Here is a 23,023-nt window from a genome sequence, read left to right as displayed (position 1 = left end):
GCGCCAGTATCTTTTTCAACTCTGAGTAATGAAAGCAGCCATATGAAATATCTAGACATCCTAGTCCTGCCTTGTGCAGCAAGCCCACAACATAAAGTGAATGCCTTTCTGGGTTTTTTTGAATGGTTGGTGCATGTTTGTTTGTGTGTGTCTGTATATCTGGTGTCCATTTCTAAATATGTATGTTTGTTTGAGAGAGTGTCAATATTAATGGAGAGAAAAAATACTAGATCACAAAAAGTGATTTCTAAAAAATAAAAAGGGCTATAATGAAGAAGTGTGGGATTTCCCAGTGGATTTCTGCCCTCCAAATTTTCATTTGTAGTGTACATAACATACATTCCAGCCACTTCCAAATTACCACTATGTGTATTGCTTTGCTTTCCCATTTCTGCTTTGGGGGTCTCTACTTCTACTTAAATGGAATCAGACAAGTGTGAAAGAACATGCATACTTTGTTAATCAGTAATAATCTTTCAAGTATTTTCTGATAATCCCCCAAGAAGCCTAAGAAATGTCTTTATTTCTTCCAAGCAATTTCCTAGCTGGTTCATTTTGCTGTTAGTAACAGTAAATACATTATATGCACACACTCATCCCCTTTTACACAGAAAGACTTCATGGGACAAATTTTATTAGGTTCAATATACTGTAAATCATTTCATTCTTGTGTTGTTGTTATTCCACGGTGGAATAATGTAATATTGTTACAACTGAGTAACTCTGGGGTTCTCAAACTGGGTGTTGCGACCCCACAGGGGGTCGCAAGGTTATTACGTGGGGGGAGGGAGGTTGCAAGCTGTCAGCCTCCACCCCAAACCCTGCTTCACCTCCAGCATTTATGATAGGGCTAAATATAAAAAAGTGTTTTAATTTATAAGGGGGTCGCACTCAGAGGCTTGCTGTGTGAAAGGGGTCACCAATACAAAAGTCTGAGAACCACTGGAGTTATTAATGAATTTGGCCCCATACTGCTAAATCAGCCTAAGAACAAAACTAATACTCTTCATTGCATGTTGGTCTATAACTTGTTTGATGATGAAAATAGGATAGCAGTGCCCTTCTGATGCAAAACTGACCAAACCAACAGGACATTAAAAATGTTCCTCTTGGGCCCTGTTTTGCAAACCCATATGAAAATAGTTACTTTACACACACAAGTAGTTTCACCGCCTTCGGGTACAATGGGACTGCTCATGTGAAGTAAACTGCTTCACTTCTGTAAGGGTTTGCAGGATTGGGTCCTTCGTGCCCAGCAATTAACTACTGTGGTGCTGGGCAATGTAGAAAAACCCAAGACATGTATTATTGACTACTGCTTTAGGTTTATTTTCACAGGCTCATTGGATTAGTTTACCAGTCCTGTGCTGTTATTTTAGGCTGGTAATTTACTCACCCCGAGTATATACCGAATTTTAACTGTCAAACGTGTACCTAGACATAGGAGGCTTGTAAATGTAAGCAGTGTAGACCCACTTCAGGGGAAGCCACACAGTCCACCATTCTCGGGATGTGATCATAGAAACACACTATGAAATAACAGGGAGTAATAATGTCCCTACTCAGGAGGGCCCATCCCCCCTCCCTTCTTCAATGTTACAGTTGTTTCCTTCTAATAAATTGGTTGAGACTATTATAAATCCCCCCTCGAAATCCCCAGTAATTGCTTTCAAATGTTGGCACCTCTGGAAAACTCTGAGCCTGAGAGGATTAAATGTTTCTCTCCAGAAATAAATGCCCTGATTGCAGCACCTTTTCCTTCAGCTCCCAACAGGGAGCAGCAGCAACTTAACTATTCCCCCCCCCCCCCCAGCCCAGGCAGCAGCTCCAGCTCCACGCCCGCCCTGCCGCAGCGGAGCTAGCCCCGCGCTCACGTCCCAAGGTCACCGCGCTGCCCGGCGCTGAGGCGAGGGCCGCCGGCAGGGCCGCGTGCGCACCCGCGCTGCAGGTGTGGGGCCGGCCCGCCGCTCTCGGGGAGGGCGGGCGCGGTGGGAGTCGCTCCGGTTCGCATCCCCAGGGCGCGGGAGGGCAGCGCTCGCTCGCGCATCCCGGGCGCCCTGCCGGGGTCCCGGCCAGCCGGGGGATGGGCTGCGGGCCAGCCCGGCTGCCGCTCTGCCGGTCCCGGGCTGCGCTCCGGCGGCGGCGGCCGGAGGGAGGATGGCGACGGCAGGTTATAAAGGGCTCGCTGCCTCTCCCCGCCCCCTGCGCGGGCTGAGCCGGAGTCGCCCTCCTCCCCCCGCCGGCCTCAGACGGGGGCATGGAGTTGGCGGGAGCCTATAAAAGCCCCTGACGGCGAGCCGGGGCCACCGTCCTGCAGGAGCCGGCCAGGCCAGGAGAACGAGACCATGTCCCATCACTGGGGTTACGCCAGCCACAACGGTGAGCGAGCCGGCGCGCCGGGCTCCATCCCCCGGGGGTCCCCGCTGGGCTTCCCCGGCCGGCTCCCGGCTGCTCCGCCGGCACCTGCCGCAGCCACCGCGCGGCTCAGCCTGCGCCGCTGCTCTTTGCCCCTTGGCAGCGCCGGCTCCGCTGAGCGCGGGGCGGTGCGGGGCATGCCCTGCCGCGGAGCCGGGCGGTGCTGCGGCCGGCACGGGGACCGCATTGCCTCTGGCACCGGGGGGGCGGGGGGGGGGAGCCGGCTTGGGGCGCTGTGGAGGTGGAGGGACCGGCCCCAGCGCGATCTACCCCACTGAAGCCCATGGCAGCGCCTCCGGATTTACTGAGCTGAGATCGGAAGCCGGCCCCAGGAGCCCCGATTGCTCTAGTTGGGGGGGGGGTCTGGTGACGTGCGGTCACTGCCCCCCTGGAAGTGCGGTTCCTGGCAGAGGCATTGCCACGCAGGTGCCCGGTCCCAGGGCGTTCCTCCTTCTTCCAGCCCCACGAGCTCTTTCCCCAACCGCTGGACAGTTCAGCCGAGGGTGGCTCTGTCCTTTGCGATGAAGTTTCTCTCATAGATCTGGACTCGTGGGGGAGGCTGGAGCATCTTCTGGTTTCTCCTGACAGCAGTACTGTAGCGGAGCTCTTCAAATCAGATGGGGAGCGGGGGAGAGGTCAGACCTGTGTCCCCTGCACATCCCAACCCCTGCTAAATGCAGTGAGGGGCTGGGCGGGCAATCAGCGCAGGATCGGGCCCTCCTGCGTCCACACCGCATCCGCGTCTCGTGAGTTCTCTCATTTAAGGCGCTTGAGACCAGCGTCTCCCTAACGTGAATGGTCAGTTCTCAGGATCTCCGGGTTTATGTGGCAAGGGCCGGAGGTGGCGAAGACGGGTGCATCGTTAAATATTGATGCAAGAGTTAAAGCAGCAAATGCACTTATAGCATCAACTCCTCTATTGCATTTGTTATAAATTATTTCCACCCTCTGTGTCTTGCCTGCATCTTTTTCACGTTGGATTTTTGTGTGCTTTCTCTTGTAGGACCTGCTCATTGGCATGAGAATTTCCCCATTGCCAATGGAGAGCATCAGTCCCCTATTAATATCAACACCCAGTCCGCCCAGTATGACGCTTCTCTGAAGCCTTTGCATGTCCATTATGACCCCTCCACAGCTAAAAACATCGTCAACAATGGGCACTCTTTCAATGTGGAGTTTGACGACTCTGCTGACAAATCAGGTGAGTCCTCGCTTTCAGGTGCTCCTGTAAGGGATTGAAATTGGACAGATTGGGAAGGGGGGAGAGGATTTTAACACTTTCCTCCTTATCTTCTACTAAAACGATGTGGTGAAATCCGGCTCCCGCTGAAGTCAATGGGAGTTTTTACCTCATCGGGTCAGGATTCAACCCATAAAGATTCATTCACTTCATTTAGGCATCCTTTGCTCTAATTACAAGAAAGTTGATATTTTATGTACTGTCTTGACCTGGCCTGATCCAAAGGCCACTGAAGTCAAAGGGAATCTTTTCAGTGAATTCAGTAGGATTTGCATCATGCCTCAAATGCACAATAGACAGAAGTAAGGTAATTTATCAGGGATGACAAAAGTGTATTTCTCCACCTGAAAAATACTAGCTTTGAGTAATACCTGCTAAATGGTTACAGTAAAAAGGCAGGATGCACTGCAGGAAGAAAAGGACAACAGAATAGCAAAACAACTAAAATTAGCAACTTGAAATGATTTGGAAATAGCTTCTTCAGTTTTATATTTTTGCTGCCAACAATTGCAGTGCAGAAAAAGGGGGCATCTCTCCAGGTCAGTACTGGGACAGCCAGGAAATGAGTTTGATATTCTCTAATTTAAATCCGCATCAGCCCTGGCATTCCCTGACTCTGTGCTTTCTAGATAAAGATAGCAATACATGTAGCATGTTCCCACACAGTTCACTGAGAGCTAGCTATTCTGCGGTATTTCAGGAGCCTGTTCATTGTACTGTACTGACAAGGGCCTGATCCTGAAAACCTCTATACACATGATCTGTCCTTACTCACAGAAGTAGTCCCATTGAAGTGGATGAGAGTATTTGCATGAGTCAGGGCTACTTGTATGAGCAAGGGTTTTGCAGGCTTGCTCCCTAATTGTAATTTCTCAGCTGGCGGGATTTGCAGAAATCACCACCCTTCTGCAATGAATGTGCCTCTATATTTAATTTAGAAAGGGGAAAACAATCCCTCTGTAGAGACAGTAGCTGCCTTCTCTAGACACTGCCTTATTTAACTTGCTTGAGCAAGTGCCCTGTTTTTCCTAAGCAGTTCCTTGGCAATGTCATTTAGGGGATGGTGCTGAAAACAAATTATCAGTGCCTACAATATTTTGTGTGTGTGTGTGTATGAACCTAGGCAGTATTGTAGTTGTTCAAAACTATAATGAAAACTCAACAACATATTTTCCAACCTGCCTTTAGAGTAAATGGGACTAAATGGATAGCTAAATGTTTCACAAATGTATAGACAAGGATATACAATTCAGTCAGAACATCCATTGTAGCATGAATATCTGTTTTGCTTCAAGAAAAGGAGTACTCTGACTCACACAGTTTTGTAGTGCCCAATTCTGTGCTGAGAACTCTTAAGTCCTGTTAAAGTTGGTTGGAATTGACAGTGCTCAGCGCCATGCAGGTTCAAACCTTTAGTGAATTTTAACTATGTCATGAGAAGTGGGAAACATGATGAAATTGCAAAAAGCAGATTTGCTTTTCAGGGCCGCATCCTTCTCCGTGTGTGTGTGTGTGTGTGTGTGTGTGTGTGAAGGATGTTGTGAAACTTAATTTAAATTCAGTAACTCAGAAACAGAAAACTGCCAGGGTATATAAAAGTTTTCATAAATATCCTTTGGAAGAACAGCTCCTAATGAGAAAAAAAATAGCACAGAAATTGAATATCTCTATTCTGCGAGAATGATTCACACACAGCTACAGCTTGCAGAGAGTGGGAGGAGGAGGGGATGAGAGTGAAAATACAGTAGCTCTACAACTCATCAAACACTGGACTGGAAAAAAAAAACATTATACAGATATCTGTATACATTCACCTGAGGGTAGATTCTGTACTCTCTGATAGTCTTGAAAATCCCGGTACATAAAATCTAGCTGGCTGCACACTTAATTGATTAATTTGTATGCATTTAACTAGTTAGCCTAATTTTACAACACAACAAAAGCTGCTTATGACTTGCTTACATTTCATGCACTTCCTATATACAACATTCTGATGCTGAGCTTGATTATTTGTTTACCAAGTTCCTGGTTAAACATAATGTAGCAAGCACAAGGAGAAATTATAAGAATTTATTTTATGTGATGTCCCTTTTTACATTAAAAATTAAGGACCTAATCCTGCAAATACTTATTAAAAGGTGTAGTTCTCACGCCGATGAGAAGTCCCATTTATGTCTGTGGGACTACTTAATGTAGTAAGCACACCATGAAGTAGTAAGTAAGGTCCTGATTTGTGACTAATTTTACACACAAGTAATTTTATGCAAAGAAGTAGTCCCATTGGCCTAGATCCTACAAGCACTTAAACATGTGCATAGTTTGGCTTGTGTGACTAATCCCATTGAAGTCAACAGCACTACTCTTGTGACTAAGGTTATGCATATACTTAAGTGTTTGCAGGATGAGGACCTTATTGTTTACAGAATCAGGGCATGTCCCTGAAATTACAGGCAGAGGTTCTAATGTCTTAGTAAAAATAGGTGCAAGAGCAAAAAACGTTTTTGGATAAAATCTTTTGGAATAGCATCATTGTGACCATTATGCATTTCTCTGATTCAGACAATATTTCATGTGGTCATTATTAATAAAATAATCATTAAAATAAACAGAAATTAGAGATCAGAATATCCAGATACCTGATATAAAACATAGCCCCTAGAAAAGAAAAGGTTCCATATATATTTGTTATATAATGCATTGCATGTGTCTCCTGCATAACTTGTTGAGTGCCTAAACACTAATGCAAAAAAAATGTATTTAAAAATCATCCCTCTCCCTTGCTGAGGCACCAAGGTATTGTGCAGTGTAATAAAAGTCCAAAATAAATGTTTAAATCTCTTCAAAATAAAAACAATTCCATGTGTCTTTTACGAATACTCTATTGTCATAGGGGAAAAAAAGTCTTTAGTCTGCTCTTTTAGAAAATTTGCTCTTTGGTAATAACAGAAGCTTATATGTGCATAATTCTTGATTCAATTTCTATTTTCATTATTCCAGTATCCCAAGCATGTTCAGTATTCTAAAAAACTCCTTTGTATAGTAATGGTTTAAGATTTCTAAACTAAATCATGATAGAAAAAGGTATGTGATAGCTTCAGAAAATTTAAATTTTTAGAAACCACTAAGTATTGAGAGTAATCTTTTTTAAAAAAATGTTTTATAAAAGCTCTCGGCCCAATCCTGCAGCTCTTACTTACAAGTGTAGTTCTTCTGAAGTTCTTGGAACTACTGGTAAGGATTAGATGGGCAGGATTAGACCCTGGGCTTTTTAAAGTGTGTCCTTAATATTTTACGGTTACTAGTTCAGCCTTAGAAATGCTGTAAGTAGTGAAATGCCCACAAATCAATAGTGACATTTATTTTACTCAAGCGTTTTTCTATTTTGAAAGGCCACGATTTTCCCTTAGTATGGACATTTTATGTATTTTGTTTTGTTTGCAATTTTACGGAAAGCTTTCTGAGACTGTTTGTACCAAGCAGGATACAAACTACTCCAATTATTTTTATCTTCTCTTCATCCACTTTAATTCTTGTGGCTGAACATTTTATTTGGCTTCTCCGTGTCTACACATCATTTTGGAGGAAGCAGGAGTGAGCTTCCCAGCCTGGGTCAACAGACTTCTGCCAGCGGGGCTCATGTTAGCACTCTAAAAATAGGTTTGTAGACACTGTTTGAAGTTGCGGCTTGAGGTAGGAGCTCAGGCTCTGAAGTTCACCCCACCCCTCCTCAGGCTTCATAGCCCAGGCTGCACCTTCAAAGCAACTGTCCATACAGCTATATAGAAAGTGCTAATGTGAGCCCTGCTAACCCGAGTACGTCGACCCAGGCTGGGAGGCTTGCTCTCACTTGCTCCAAAATCCTGTATAGACATACTCTGTGGTCTTTTAGTAATAGTGAAAGTGTGAGTATTTCCTAGCAGTGGCATTTAAAATGTCTGACACTTTAAATAAGGGCAAATAGTCTCTTTGCTACAAATACCATAGGGCAGTGGTTCCCACACTTGTTCCGCTGCTTGTACAGGGAAAGCCCCTAGCAGGCCGGGCCGGTTTGTTTACCTGCCTCATCTGCAGGTTCGGCCGATCGCGGCTCCCAGTAGCCGCGGTTCTCTGCTCCAGGCCAATGGGAGCTGTTGGAAGCAGCGGCCAGTATGTCCCTCGGCTCACACCGCTTCCAGCAGTTCCCCTTGGCCTGGAGCAGCGAACCCCGGACACTGGGAGCCGTGATCGGGCGAACCTGCGAACGCAGCAAGTAAACAAACTGGCCCGGCCCGCCAGGGGCTTTCCCTGCAAGCGGCGGAACAAGTTTGGGAATCACTGCCATAGGGACTAAATCAAAGACTACAGTGTATCCATTCTGATATCTCAGAAATGCAACTACATCAATGGAACACCTCAAGGTAGTAAGCATTACATGCAGTATTTAGTGTTTGCAGGATCAGGCCCGAAAATATTATAATAAATGCACCTTATTCTTGGGATTTGTCCCTACTGCATTTGTAGCAAAGATGATATTTGCACCTAGTTAAAGTTACAGGCACTTTAAATCCTGTTGTGAGGAAATAGTTACACTTTCACTATTGCTAAATGACCGCAAGAAACAGCGACTAACCAAAGTTGACAACTGACTTGCCTCAGGACAGCTAAAAGTGTCAAGAAAACCTGTAACCTGGTTATAACCTGATTTATATAAACGTTTCTCAGAAATGTTTTCACAATATGCATAGGGCCTTAATTTCAATGGCACTGCTCACAGTAGTGAGCACAATGCTCTATAGCACCTCTCATGCTTATTGAGCTTATATGAAGCAAAGAATCCTGTCAGTAATGAATTTGTTTTATAATCATAATATAAACTGATCTATTTTTTAGCTATAAAGATGATACAATATAATTGGAAAATCTGATTTCAAGTTCTACAGCTAATAGTAAATAGACTGGTAATTTCTCCTTATGGCTAACGCTTTGTTAGTTGTTTCTTTTCTTTTTTTTATAATTGCTTTTAAGATAGAGAAAATATTCTAAGTCAAGCTACAAATTCATGTACATTTGACATTTTTATGGAAATACAATCAATATAAAACCTTAAAGTTACTCTGCCATCTCTGGGAGGTCAACATATAGGGGCAACTTTGACACTAGTACTGCATGGAAGACTCTCCTCAATAATTTTACGCAAGTATATTTTTTTCAGGTGATTCTTTCTATAATGGAAAAGAATGGAGGTACCTGGGGGACCATTCAGATACATTTCTTTAGTTATGACTCAGTGTAAACAGACCAAGGAATATTTGTTATCCTAAGAGAGAGTGTGTGGGCACTCCTTGGTTTGCAGTGAGTTACACTGCAAACTGCGTCGCTGTTGGATTTTTCCATTTCCCACTGCAGCAAGGATCAGTTTAGGGAGGAAACATGCAGGTCTGCAGTCTTCAAGATAAGATGTTCTGAATACAGCCTTTGGCACAGGAGGTCTATTTTTAGGCCCACAAACACTGACGGTATAACATTAGCTATTGCCCAATGTTACATGTCACCATTATATGTCCAGAATACTGAATATTTACATTACTGTATGTCTAAACCAATATTTTGAATCATAAGGGGAACTGACTGAAAAGAACTCCTGTGGCTAAAGAAATGGAGAGGCTAACCTCTGTGCTTCAGGACACATCTGTGCGAGTCAGAACTTTCTCACTGTTATAGTCCAAGGCAGCTGTTGTGTTATTTCTTTCAGTTATGTTTTAAACCAGGGATCAGTAACTTTTGGCATGCGGCCTGCAAGGGTAAGCCCCCTGGTGGGCCAGGCCGGTTTGCTTACCTGTCGCATCCGCAGGTTCAGCCGATGGCAGCTCCCACTGGGAGGCTGCGGGAAGCGGTGCAGGCCGAGGGATGTGCTGGCTGCCGCTTCCCACAGCCCCCATTGGCTTGGAGCGGCGAACCGCAGCCAGTGGGAGCTGCGATCGGCCGAACCTGAGGATGCAGCAGGTAAACAAACTGGCCCAGCCCGCCGGGGGCTTACCCTGGTGGGCCACGTGCCAAAGGTTGCCGATCCCTGTTTTAAACTATAAATCTGGCCAGAAATCAGTTTTGGAATGGGCACATAGGGTGCGAGGAAACTCTCCTCACTTCATTCAACTCCCTCCTTAAGAGTCGCTTCTACTGTGTCAACGGAAGAAGTTAGTCAACTAATAACAGCTAAGTTGGGCAGCACTTGTTTTTAAAATATACAGCTAACGAGATGTGTGCCAATCATCCCCATATTCTGTTGTTGAGAGAGACAAGCTTTTGAACTTACACAGAGCTCTTCTTCTTCTTCGTGTAAGCTTGAAAGCTTGTCTCTCTCACCAGCAGAAGTTGGTCCAGTAAAAGATATTACCTCACCCACCTTGTCTCTCTAATATCCTGGGACCAACGCGGCTACAACAACACTGCATACAGTCATCTCCGTCTGTTCTGTTTGTCTGATATCATTTTCCTCACCCTCTTTCATTTGTTCATTTACTGGAAGTTGTAAAAGACTTGTAAGCTCTTTGGGGCAAGGGACCCTGCCTTCCTATGTCTCAGTTCATCATCCATCAGATGTCAAGGAAAATAAGCACCTGTTGGTACTATTGTAATATTTTGCAATACACAATACACTTTTTTAGTAACAGTTGCTAGGACTGTTCCATACATCCAGCTGCCAGGAGACAAGACGACATATTGTTACCACAATATTGTTGAAAATCATCTTCATGCTTATAATATGGCAATTATCAATTCAAGGACAGCTCATACAGGATGAAATTCACCCCATTGCAGAGGGTGCACACAGGGTCTGACCATTTAAAACCCATATAAATCGCTTGCTAAGGGATAATGTAGGACTTAAGTGCTGCACTGAGCCTTGTGCCCTGATGAATTTCACCCTTAGAGGCTTGGTGTTCCTGATCTGTTCCCCTCTGATGTTAACAGCAATGCACTTTACTCACTTTTTTATTAATGATTCATAGGGATTTCTGACATATATTATGTTTAATATGCATAAGTTGTATCTGCAAATGGTTTCACTATAGGGAAATTTGTTTAACTGTACCCATTGAAAACAACCTTTTCTGACTCTGTTAGAAGTAGGGTTGCCAATTTTGGTTGGACACATTCCTGGAGGTTTCATCACATGATATAATTTTTAATTAAATTTTAAATTTTAATTCCTGGCAACTCCAGGGCAATCCTGGAGGGTTGGCAACCATAGTTAGAAGCCATTTGGAGAGCCTGATAGAGAAGGTGTGTTTTTGAGAGATAAGATAAAAGAAATGAAACACCTCTCATTATGTGCCATATTTGCACATACTATATATATATATATATATATATATATATATATAGGCAGCTTGACAGTGACTGTGACTCACCTGGGCTGAACTTTTCAGTATGGCCTGTGTGTCAACTAGGGACAGCCCACCCCTATTTAAGGACTCAAGATTATCAGGTGAAAATGTTCTTCAGATTTTTCCTTATGCCATGAGTCCATTGTGCATCTGTAGGGAGGTGTGTGTGTACATGTATACACATGGGTGTATGTATGTATGCCTGTCTACACACACACACACACACACACACACACACACACTCTTAATTGCATTAACTACTAATGGCATGAGGAGTACTCTGGTCAGCATGCTCAGGGGGTAGCCTTATATCCTGGACAGGGCAAGCTATCCTTAGCTGACACTCAGGCCATATCTAAAAGTTCAGTTAGGGTGTGTCACCGTCACTGTCACACTGCTAATATACAGTTTGTGCAAATATGGCACATATTGGGAGTGTTTAATTTCTTTTATGTTATCTCCTCAAAACACCTTCTGCCCTCTGGGGCTTCCCAAATGGCTTCTATGAGAGTCAGATGAGGTTGTTTATCAGCAGTAATTGTCACACGGTTTTCTTTTGGTGAAATTTATTGCGGAGGTTTCCCACAACAGCCTTGCATCACAAGGTGAACCCGTCCATTCAGAACCATTGGTCCTGCTTTACTCTCTGCTTATTGTGATATATTCTCCTAGGAGGGATGCTTGGGAGAGATAAAATAAAAAGGGAACATCTCCCCAAATGTGACATTCTGTCCTGTGTATTTGCAGCCTTACAGAAAGTATGATTCACCCTGGCTGAACTCTTCAGTATATCAGCTGGGGAAGCCCACCCCCTACATAAGTACTCAGAATCCCTGAGCATGCTCTTTAGTGTATTCCCCATCCACTAACAGTACAGTGTGTTCAAACATAGCATGTTTTTAGTAATATTTCATTTATTATATCTCCTCAGCCAAATTGGTGTTCTGTGACTGCTAGGGTTTTCATTTGAGAGGACTCTGAATTAGCACTAAATCCCATAGATTTTGAGCAGTGGACTTCCATCTTGCTTGGATGACTATTTTTTCAGCTATAGGAAAATGTTCCATTTTTACTCATTTCCATTTGAGGAGTATTCCCTTTTTCTGCATTTATTCAGATTAACAAGCCTTAGAATAGTTTATTTCCTACCAATTTGATTTGTGTAAGTGGAGGATTTCATTCAATGTCTGAATTATTTTTTGAAGGAATCTTGCAGTTTAGCCATTTGGATTCTTTCCAAGAAAAGCGTTTCCCTGAATAAGATAAATTAGGGCTTGCTCTTTATAGTGAATACATCCCATCAGTGTTTGGAATCCCAGCAGTAAAGCCACAGTATTCCTGCAAATCTTCACATAAAGGACCTGACTCTTCTCTAAATAACATCAATGCTACCCACACAGTTTAGGCCAAAGTTGCTAATGCTCTGAAGTAAATATGGGAGTGGTAACTGCTCAGTAAAACTTCTTTTACAGTAGAATAGCCTGGCCCATGTAACCAGATGCCTTTGACTGTGTAGATTTCTCTTAATCAACAAAATGTCCTTTTAGTTCTACACACTCTACGATCTCACCAGGAAATGTGTTAGGGCCAAATCCAGTTTAATGTATTCATGCAAGGAATCCCAGTGACATCAATGGGACTTCTCGCCTTACCCATGTGAATAGGATTTGATCATTAAACTTTCCTACGAGTCAAAGCACTTTTACCTCCTTTGTAAAGTGCTTTGGGATCTATGTAACTGCTCAGGGTATTATTCATCATCATCATCATTACTGATAATAAATCTCAAATCTGCTCAACATTGTCTCAATACAGAAAAAATATAGTGCCCACTTCTAAATTGAAATGAAGTGCCTCAAAATGTATTGTACCTTAACATCTTTCATGTTGTCATTGAATAGAAAAAAAATCACATTTGTAGCCCATCATCATGTAGTCACATGAGCCTTAGCCACAGAACAGGAGTTACTGCTGTATAGAACATGCTGCTTTGAGACAGGAACATGTGACAAAGATTGGCTGTTCCCTTTTTCACCCCACACCCAGCTAGCAATTTTCTCCTGCTCACATTTACTTGCGCTTGTGTTGTGTGCCCATGTTTAAACACCTACAGGTTCAGTGGAAGTGGAGTGGAGCTTTTGTGATTGCCAATGGGTTCCGATTTGGGATGTAGGCACCTAACTGCTACTGTGGGTACCTAATTCCTTTTGTGACTCTAGCCCAAAGGGTATATTTTGCCCATTGTACCTAAGTTTTTCAAATCTAATATTATACCTACAAAGCTGTAGCCTTGACAATGGATGCAAAGGTTGTTGTGTATATCTTAAATTGCATTTTCTTGTGGCTAAAGTCTTGAGTCATTCCCTTCACATCATTGTAATTACCCCTGCCCCAGTTGTCAATGGCTATTTTAGTCTGTGCTTGCATATAGTCAAAGTTAGCCAAAACTGAACAGATAGTGGCCTACTGTAATCAATTTACATACTCTCACACATGCACACACTGGCACAGTCCTGGGTATGGACTGTTTGCAAACAGAGAAAAGCATTTTTATTCCATTGACCTATTTTGTTTGTGATGCATAATCCAGGCACTTTTATGGTAACATATAGCACGTTTCTGTCACTTTGCAAGTACAAAATTGGGTTTTAGGGTCTATATCATCTTAAATTTTATTCCTAAAATACCTTTGCTTTTCAGATAATGCCAGCTTAAACAAAGAATTAGATTGTGAGGCCTAAATGCTCTGCAGAAGAACAATTTGGCCTAAACCTTTCTCTGTTTACCCACACGATTTGCTCCATTAACTTCAATAGGATTACTTATTACCTGTTCGGGCTTGGTGCTGCACATGAAGACAGTTTCCCTGCCCTGAGCATTTTCCAGGCTCAGGGCTTGATCCTGCATCTCACAAGGGTGGGCTGTTCGGAGTCTAAACACAAGGTGAAAATTAATGAGCAGGAAAGGGAATTCAGGGAGCCCAATCCTGCATAATTGAGAGTGCTACTGAGTGCTCTGGTTACACTAGGACTTAGTTACTGTAGTAGCAAGAGTAATACCAAATAGGGGCCTCATTTCCAAACCCGTCTCTCCTCAGACCTGACTCATGTGCCAGTCCTTATTTTACCAATATTTTGGGAGGGACTAATGGAGAAGGGAACACAAGAGGCTTGAGATTTACCTCACTTTAGTGAGGAAGGCTATGCCTAGTGTTTAACCTCATATGTGCCTGTTGCTGGCCTTTACTCATACTTACACTAGAGCACAGCAACATTGGGCTCCCTGCTGTGCACCATGACGTTTGCAGGATTAAGGCCTAAATAGATGGCATAAAATGAAAGGGCAATTTGCATGAGTAAGGCAAACACTTTTAGGCCTTTAAGAGTGCTTTGGTGGAACATTTTCTATATGGCCCTAGAATTCTGGTTATTCATCTTTTTAGAATTTTTTATTATATTGTGACAGAAAAGTTTCTCACAAACCTTTCCTAAATCCAGTCACCTTGTATTATTAGCATGGCTGGTAAATTGCTGATGAATCTCATATATTAAAGCCATTTAAGTTTTTAGATGTCTGGTATAGACTAGGTGCAGCTGTGCCAATACAAGTTTGTAGTGTAGACCTGCCCCTAGAAGCCCGGAGTTCAGTGTTCTGTTTTAGAGTAAGGCTCCATAACAAAGGAGGTGAGGCAAATACTAATGGAGGCTGTTTGGTTTGCAGTGCTGAGGGGCGGAGCGCTTGAGGGAACCTACAGACTGATTCAGTTTCACATTCACTGGGGCTCCTGTGAAGGCCAAGGTTCTGAGCACATTGTGGATGGAGTGCAATATGAAGCCGAGGTAAGAATGGATTTTTTCTTATAGGGGACTGTTCACACTAGGCATTTTTCCTTAAAATTTCCCATCAGCGCTACTCCCCCAGTGGCAGCAGTGCTGTGAGTTCTAGCAGGGTAAGACAACATGATGGTTCAGATGTTGGCTGCTGGTCTACATTAGTGCTCCCAACACAGAAGCAGCACCATACTATAGAATGGTGGGAAATGTTAAGCAAAATCTTGTGTAGATACAGCCTAAAAGTGCTGGATGGTATCAAGCGAGATGTGGTATTCACTGTAAAAGATTTCCATTGCAGCCACTTCATTTCACAGATGTGACAGAAACAAAACAAACAGACAGCTCATGGGAAGCATTGGAAAAAATTCTATTCCCTGTGCATCTGTATATCATAGGTTCCCCATTTTCTTGTCTCTAGTGTTAAAAACCAAAGTGTTTGCTCTGACACGACAAGACTTTTGGTTTCTTAAAGGCTTTATTGTAGTTTTCAAGTCATGATCTGTGGTAGTGAGCGAGTAAGAGGAACTGTGGAGGGGACATACAGCAGTGGGACCTCAAGCAGACATTTTGGTTGACCCAGCCAGGGACCCCTATAGGACTGCATGCTAGAGCAGTTGCTGCACTACCCTTTGCTACACTCCCCTGGACCCAGGCTCACCTCTACTCTGCTCCTGGAGCGGAAGGAGGACAAAGCCCTAGATTAACTATCTCACCCCTCTCTGTCCGCTTTGGAAGTCTAGCAGTGGCAGCAGAGGTGGCATTTCCCAATTCTTGCACTAAGGTAGCACAAGGATTGGAATTGTGACTGGCTCTTGCACTGGAGTATAAGAGAAGTAGCTCCTTGCACCCTTTCTTTTCCTATCCCTTGTGCACCCATGCAGGGCCAGTGACAATCTGGTCTGAGAGTTCACCTGCCCTGCTTCTGCTTCTTTTTCACGAGGTACCGAGCATCTTTCAACTTTCTGAAGGTTCTGAGCACCTTGTAGGATTATACAAAGATTATAAAATTCTGCTTGTGGCACCATAATTAGCTGCTGAACTTCCTGTGCAGATAGTTATGATGGCACAGATTGTTATAATTTCAAATGAAGAATAAGCAGCAGGAGCAGATGAGCTTAGAAGAATCAAAATCCTGTCTTCATCTTAATAGCCCTAAAAACAACTAAGAAAACAAAAACAAAAAAGAAGAGCAAACCAACTAGATTGATGCAGAGGTACATTTATTTCCAAACAGAATGTCCTCCAAAGTTTTCCAGGAGCTGTCTTTTTTAAGGCATTACCTTAAAATTTGCAGGCCAAACTCAGCCATAGTGTAAACAAGTATAACTCCCCTAAGTCAATGGAGTTTATTTAGAGCATGTTTAACTCTATATCCTTTAAAAAAAAAAAAAAAGGACAGAATACTTTGATTTAAAATTAGGCCAAATCCTGCAGTCCTTGCTTCAGCAAAATTCCCACTGAAGTCAACTGGAGTTTTACCAGAATAAGGACTGCAAGATATGGCCCACACTTGGCATTTAGAAAATGTTTTTGAAAATAAGTATGAGAAGCACTTCTTCTTATAAATATCTATTGCACAAATTTCTACAAGAGACATAAAAGCAAATCAATGATGCAACAATTTCAGAGCTGTATGCAAAACTCTTCAAGTTTCAGCAGTAAAACACAATCTGTGTTAATGTTTTTGGTAAATGGTCATCTATTAGTTGAGATGCTCTGTTAGATGGAAGGTGCTGTTTGTAAATGTCCCTTGTCTCCTGGATTCTAGCTTCACCTGGTTCACTGGAACACAAAATATGGTAGATTTGATGAAGCTGTGAAGCATCCTGATGGCTTGACTGTGGTAGGCGTTTTTCTGCAGGTTAGTTGAACAATCACCTTATTATTATAGTAATGTATTGTTTGTACAGCACCTACCATGATGGAGCACCTAGCACTATTGCAATACAAACACAGAACTAAAACATGCCCCCATCCCAACAAGATTACAGTCTAAGGCCTTGTCTACACCCAGAAGTTGTACTGGTTTAGAAATACCGTAGAGTTAAAGAGGTACTTCCCCCCAGAGTTATATTGGTATAAAGGTGCCTATACTCACTAAGTCCTACTGTATGAAAAGCAGTAAGATATATTGGTCTATGGCCCTTTATACCAATATAATTGTGTCCACATTAGGGGTGGTGGTATTGGTATAAGTATGCCATGAAAAAAAATCACATGGTATAAAAACTGTGTAAACCAGGCATAAATAACCTCTATTTTCCCTTTCATTTGTCACTCCTCAATGGCAGGATGTTTTCTGCCACATTAATTACCTTGGCTTAATATAAAGGTTGAGAAATACACAACCAGCTAAAGATGATGATTTGTCTCTACTATGCTCCCTCTATTCTGGTCATGCTGGTTTTGTTGGGAGTTTAACTGTTCATTTCTCAGAAGTCAAATTTAAAGTCCAATAATAAATCCACATACCTTAAAAGAAAATCATTTTATTCTGTCCCACAATCCTTGACTTCTGCAGATTAGTCAGCACAAATGGCTTGTGCTGACTGGCAAACTTCATATGCTTTACAATGTGAGGGCACAGCCACTTTCATCATTCAGCATTATGATAAATCTCTATGAAACTAATTGGTGCTGTGGTGATCTAATTTAAAATGGTGTCTTCAGTTAACTATGGTGGTAAATCTAAGCAAGCACATATGCACCTACTTACTTTCTTTTCATGTGGTTTGCATTATAGGCGGGAAGTGACAGGCCTGAGATACAGAAAGTTATCGATGCACTAGACTCCATTCAAACCAAGGTAGTATATGATCTCTATGCCAACTGACAACAAGCACAGCTGTTTTCTATAGTCTTCTTCTTGAAAAGTGCAAAATTGAAGTTCCTTACTTCTGCTTGCTATATGCAAGTACTACAGTAGAACAGCTCTCCATGTCATCAGCACTGACACCTTTGTAATCCCTACCCTGACGAGAGCTCAAATGCTTTTTTTTAAATTAGGCTAATAAAAGATATACAGCATTGTAGGTCATCAGCAATCGGAAAGGATTTATGTAAATAATGTTTTCATACCATTATGATCGTGTGCTTCTGGCTTTCAGTTGCAGTGGAGTCCATAGTTGTTATGCTGGACTAGGTTCATGCCTGGTGTAAATCAGATGAGTTACACTAATGACTGAAGTCGATGAGTTTGGCCATTAACGAACCAGACCCACAAATTTTTATATTTGCTCTGTCTCTTTTGCCATCTATGCATGGGATATAGATTGTGGATGTTTTTAGAGGAAGAGGCAGTAACTTTAGACATTTGAAACAAGGATGGAGGGCTTGATCCTGGAAGGTGCTAAGCAACTTTAACCCCAACAGTTTTCAGCAAATTGTAGGAGGATCTCAGTACTGTTCAGAATTAGCATCCATCTCTCTCTCTCTCTCTCTCTCTTTCTAAAGCAGGGGACACACTTGGCAAGAAATATCAAACCTCCCTTAACTAGCTCCACTAATGCAAGCAAGGTGTGTATTTTCCAACTAGTCTTACACCACAGTTTTAACAGGCTGTTCTATCTTCTTAGGGCAAGCAAGCTTCCTTCACAAACTATGATCCCAAGAATCTGCTTCCCACATCCCTGGATTACTGGACTTACCAAGGTTCGCTGACCACTCCCCCTCTACTTGAATGCGTTATCTGGCATGTTCTGAGAGAACCCATCAGTGTCAGTCCAGAACAGGTAAATCTTCAGTAGCTAAAGGTCATTTTTCTATATGAAAATACTCTCATTCGCCTTCGTTTAGACTTCAGTGGGATCTTCTGCTGAAGCTGCAGTTTACATTACTGGAACAGAATAGAGTCCGATTGCAAAGCTTTGTGAAAGAGAAGATAGCATCATGAATCATTGGTTCAATATGCATATCTGAAATGTTTTTTTTCTCCCTCTCTGGTAACTGTGTTCATATGTGTGTTGAAGTGGACTTTGCTGCTACTCAGGACAGGAGTCAAGAAGAAATGCCATTGCTTGGAATGCAGAAAATTTGCAGCTTCCAGAAGTTTGCATTTTATCTCAAGAAACTCTTTTATCGTGCAGCCTGATGACACTGGCAAATGCTCTCAGAGTAGAGCACTGACAAGTTGAGTGTCTCTGGGCATTAGTTCTGTGCACCATTCCTTAATGAAATTGTGTAGATTCAAGTTTCATCCTCAGGGCTGCAGTGGTTTAGCTAAGAAGATAAAAATAGGACCCTTGAGTCTATAAATATAAGCCATATTTGAAGGGCTTTAGTTTACCCTCACAGGCTTACATCAATTTTACCAATGGCTATTGCTCTAACAATAAATCAAATAATTGTGTTTCTTTATTGACTTGAGATGAAAAGAAGCTGTGATCTGGTGCTGGGCATAATTTAATAAAAGTGCAGGGGAAAGGAAGAGGATGAACTATTGGAAATGTTCATTAAACTACAGTATCTATTACTACTAATAAGAGGCTTTGGAGTGAGTCTTAGCTTGACATCTGTGTTTAAAGCCACAGGAACTATTACTGATGATCAAGGGGACATGAATGTAGCTTTACAACATGGGAGAGAGGAGAGGGGAAATACTCAACATAAATGAGTATTTTTCCCTTATGAAAGCCATCCTCCATCTCTTCCCATCCACAAATCCATTTATCACATTGCACCTTTCAAAACCAACTACTCAAGACCAAAGCTGCACATATCATGTATTTTGTCATTCCTAAATGCTGAACAAATCAAGAAACCATAAAACAGCTTGGGGAAAAAAGGAAATCCTAAAATTTAGCATCTGTTGGGAATGTTTTCACTGGACTTCAATTCACAATTGGCAACTGTTTTTTTCTAAAGATAGGCAGATTTTGAATATTTGTCAGGAGGAGGAGGTTTAGGATAGCAAATCCATAAGAATTGCTATACTGAATTACTGATTATTGGAACACGTAGGGTTGCAGCATTCTGAGCTATGTACCATGTCTCTCAGTGAAGTTAAAAGCCTCTCGTAAGGCAGCTCTTTGCCAATCAGAGCGTAGCATGATTTTATGTCTACAGAACCATTCTGTACAAATGCTGCAGCCCCCTCGCATCCTTCTGTCAGCAATTTCTATTGCTGTGTGTTTTCAGACATGGTGTCCCAAATCAGTTAATTAAAATGAGGACTATTTCTAACCTGCTGGTTACTTGCATTGAATTATATTTGTCTGACCTTTGTCACACATGAGAAAGCAGCATGAATAGCTGAGTACCTGTGACAAATCCACATGGTGTCCTGGAGGGCTGGGTTTTGCAGTTAGTTCTGAATTAGCTGAAGTATGTGTAAAAATCACACATAGTCAGCTCCCTATGGACCACATCTAAAGAGTCTCCTGTGTGTTGATTATTCTAGCAGGTACCTCAAAGGTGGCAGAGCAAGACTTGTTTTTAATGGAAGTACATGAATAAACACTGTGTAGGGTAAATGTCCTACTGCTTGGGAAACCGCACATTTACTTCAGATATTTCAGGGCCTGGCTGTCCCAAGGGACCTTTGGAACAGAAGAGTATTATGGCACAATTATACACAGAGATGGTTCTATTTTAGAGGGCTATGAAATTGCAGATCATGCTTTAGGATAGACCGTCACATTCTTACTATACATTCCCATGGAAATTGAGATCTATTCTCTTCTCATACCAGTTTAACCCCAGGATAGCTTCACTGACTTCTGTTGAAGTAATTGCTGAATTACACCAGTATGAGAAAGGGATCAAGTAAATGTTATTTAAAAAATCAAACTGTCAAAAGAGTTTCAGCTTTCAAAATAGCCAAGTGTTCAATTAATCTATAGACCTGGAACAAACACAGAGCCAGCTCTGGCCCCTTTGTGAAGTTCCTGTGATTCAAAAGTTCCATAAAACCTATACCACTCTTTCCCAGCTCTACCAGCACAGATGGCATGTCGATGGCCAAAAAGAATGTGTCAGGGGCAGGAAAGGGTTTGGGTGAAACACCTTGCACTGAGTTCCTTGGCCAGCAAAACAAAGAGGGGGGTGATCACTTAGATATCTTTAAGCCACCTTTCCCAATACCCTAAGAGTTGTACTGTCTCTGGCTCACAGTATATACCGTAAATAGGTTGCCGGAGGCATGAGGATGCATCTGAAGGTTAATGTTGATCCTTTCTTTTTTCTCCAGCTGTGCAAACTCCGTGGCCTTTGCTTCAGTGCTGAGAATGAGCCCCCATACCATATGATGGACAACTGGCGTCCATGCCAGCCTCTGAAGGGCAGAGAAGTTAGAGCATCATTCCAATGAGCTAAGCACTGACCTCATAAGAAATTGCTGTGTTTGTGAGGGAGGAGTCCTTTCTGCTAAGCACAAATCAAACCTTTGCTAGCTGTGCACTGGCAACATTTCTTCTCCTAGATCTCTCGCTTCTTCCATTCAGCATCTGAAGTTCTGGCTAATGAAATGTGAAAGACCCTAGACCAAGAGAAAAAAAGGTCTTAAGGTGTGGGGAGAGGGGAAATCTGTGTGGTGTTTGATAATTGCTGTGACTGACACTTTGACTGTTTGGCAAAGCGCATAATGACCGCAAAATAAGCCATTTTAAGTAACCTCATCTACAGGTGATGGTACATATAACTAACTGTACTCAGTAATGTGAAGCTTTTTGGAAGCACAGGAATACAGAATAATTTGGACATTTTAAATGTGATTTAAGAGATTAAGTTGTGTCAACATAGGCAGTGAAAAGCAAATTAATAATTATTAAATGTCTTAGATTTTAAGAAATTGATGTGTAAATATTTTTTAAATTTTACATTTTTAGCCATGGTATCATCAACCTCAATTATGTCTTAATGTTAGTGTGTTTTTTTAAATTACAAAATGTCTTAAATTAAATATTTATAAAACTAATTCCCATAGATATAATACAGAGTAACTTTCCATTAAAATAATATGTCATAATTTAAAGAAGAAATGAATATGTATTTTAGATAAATTCTCTAATAAAAAAACCTCTATAATTATAGTTCTGTTTCCAGACTATTATTCAATCCAGGAAAATGGGACAGGGAGTTTTCTGCATTCATGTGTGTATATTATATAATTAGACACATAGTACTATAATAAATATTAATTAGAAACATAGAATACACAGGGACCAGTCTCACAGGTTTTGTCGCAGAGTTCAAGGAAACAGAAGCTGAAATGTGAACCAGTTTTGGTAACAGGGTGATTGCCTTACAGAGTCCCTGGTAGCAAAAGGAAGGCAACTATCTTTAACATAGAGTATTAGCCTTAAGCAACCGCCCTTGAGGATCAGCAAAACTACTTGCATAATGGAGCTGCTCCTTAACAAAAAGGAGAACAAAATCATACTGAAGACCAAGTTAGGTTCTGAAGGCCATAGGTAGGCCTCTGTTTAAATGGATTGATTTTCAGGAGTCCTGCACTTAGGACGGAAGAATCCCGTGCACTGCTACAGACTAGGGACCGAATGGCTAGGCAGCAGTTCTGCAGAAAAGGACCTAGGGGTTACAGTGGACGAGAAGCTGGATATGAGTCAACAGTGTGCCCTTGTTGCCAAGCAGGCTAATGGCATTTTGGGCTGTAGAAGTCGGGGCATTGCCAGCAGATGGAGGGATGTGATCATTCCCCTCTATTTGACACTGGTGAGGCCTCATCTGGAGTACTGTGTCCAGTTTGGGACCCCACACTACAAGAAGGATGTGGAAAAATTGGAAAGAGTCCAGCGGAGGGCAACAAAAATGATCAGGGGGCTGGGGCACATATCTTGCGAGGAGAAGCTGAGGGAAGTGGGATTGTTTAGTCTACAGAAGAGAAGAATGAGGGGGGATTTGATAGCTGCTTTTAACTACCTGAAACAGGGTTCCAAAGATGATGGATCTAGACTGTTCTCCGTGGTAGCAGATGACAGAACAAGGAGTAATGGTCTCAAGTTGCAGTGGGGGAGGTTTAGGTTGGATGTTAGAAAAAACTTTTTCACTAGGAGGGTGGTGAAGCACTGGAATGGGTTACCTAGGGAGGTGGTGGAATCTCCTTCCTTGGAGGTTTTCAAGATCAGGCTTGACAAAGCCCTAGCTGGGATGATTTAGTTGGGGATTGGTCCTGCTTTGAGCAGGGGGTTGGACTAGATGACCTCCTGAGG

At 42.3% G+C, this 23,023-nt stretch overlaps 1 protein-coding gene across 1 annotated transcript; it reads left to right on the top strand.

Moving 5' to 3' along the window:
* The first annotated feature begins 2,222 nt into the window (after positions 1 to 2,222).
* Positions 2,223 to 21,883, top strand: LOC125632616 (carbonic anhydrase 2). Its single transcript, XM_048841115.2, has 7 exons — positions 2,223 to 2,379; positions 3,419 to 3,616; positions 14,743 to 14,861; positions 16,624 to 16,716; positions 17,599 to 17,661; positions 18,431 to 18,586; positions 21,043 to 21,883. The coding sequence occupies exons 1-7, from the start codon at positions 2,346 to 2,348 to the stop codon at positions 21,160 to 21,162; spliced, it is 783 nt and encodes a 260-aa protein (XP_048697072.1). The 5' UTR covers positions 2,223 to 2,345; the 3' UTR covers positions 21,163 to 21,883.
* The last annotated feature ends 1,140 nt before the right edge of the window (positions 21,884 to 23,023 follow it).

This window comes from Caretta caretta, chromosome 2, assembly GCF_965140235.1.
Source record: "Caretta caretta isolate rCarCar2 chromosome 2, rCarCar1.hap1, whole genome shotgun sequence".
Taxonomy (NCBI): Eukaryota; Metazoa; Chordata; order Testudines; family Cheloniidae; genus Caretta; species Caretta caretta.
The sequence above is the reverse complement of the archived record's forward strand: the minus strand, read 5'-3'. Positions and strand labels throughout refer to the sequence as shown.

Coding starts and splice junctions, on each gene's coding strand:
- LOC125632616 (XM_048841115.2), top strand. CDS start 2,346: ATGTCCCATCACTGGGGTTACGCCAGCCACAACG. Junction 3,617..14,742: donor CGACTCTGCTGACAAATCAG/GTGAGTCCTCGC, acceptor TTTGGTTTGCAG/TGCTGAGGGGCGGAGCGCTT. Junction 18,587..21,042: donor TCAGTGTCAGTCCAGAACAG/GTAAATCTTCAG, acceptor TTTTTTCTCCAG/CTGTGCAAACTCCGTGGCCT.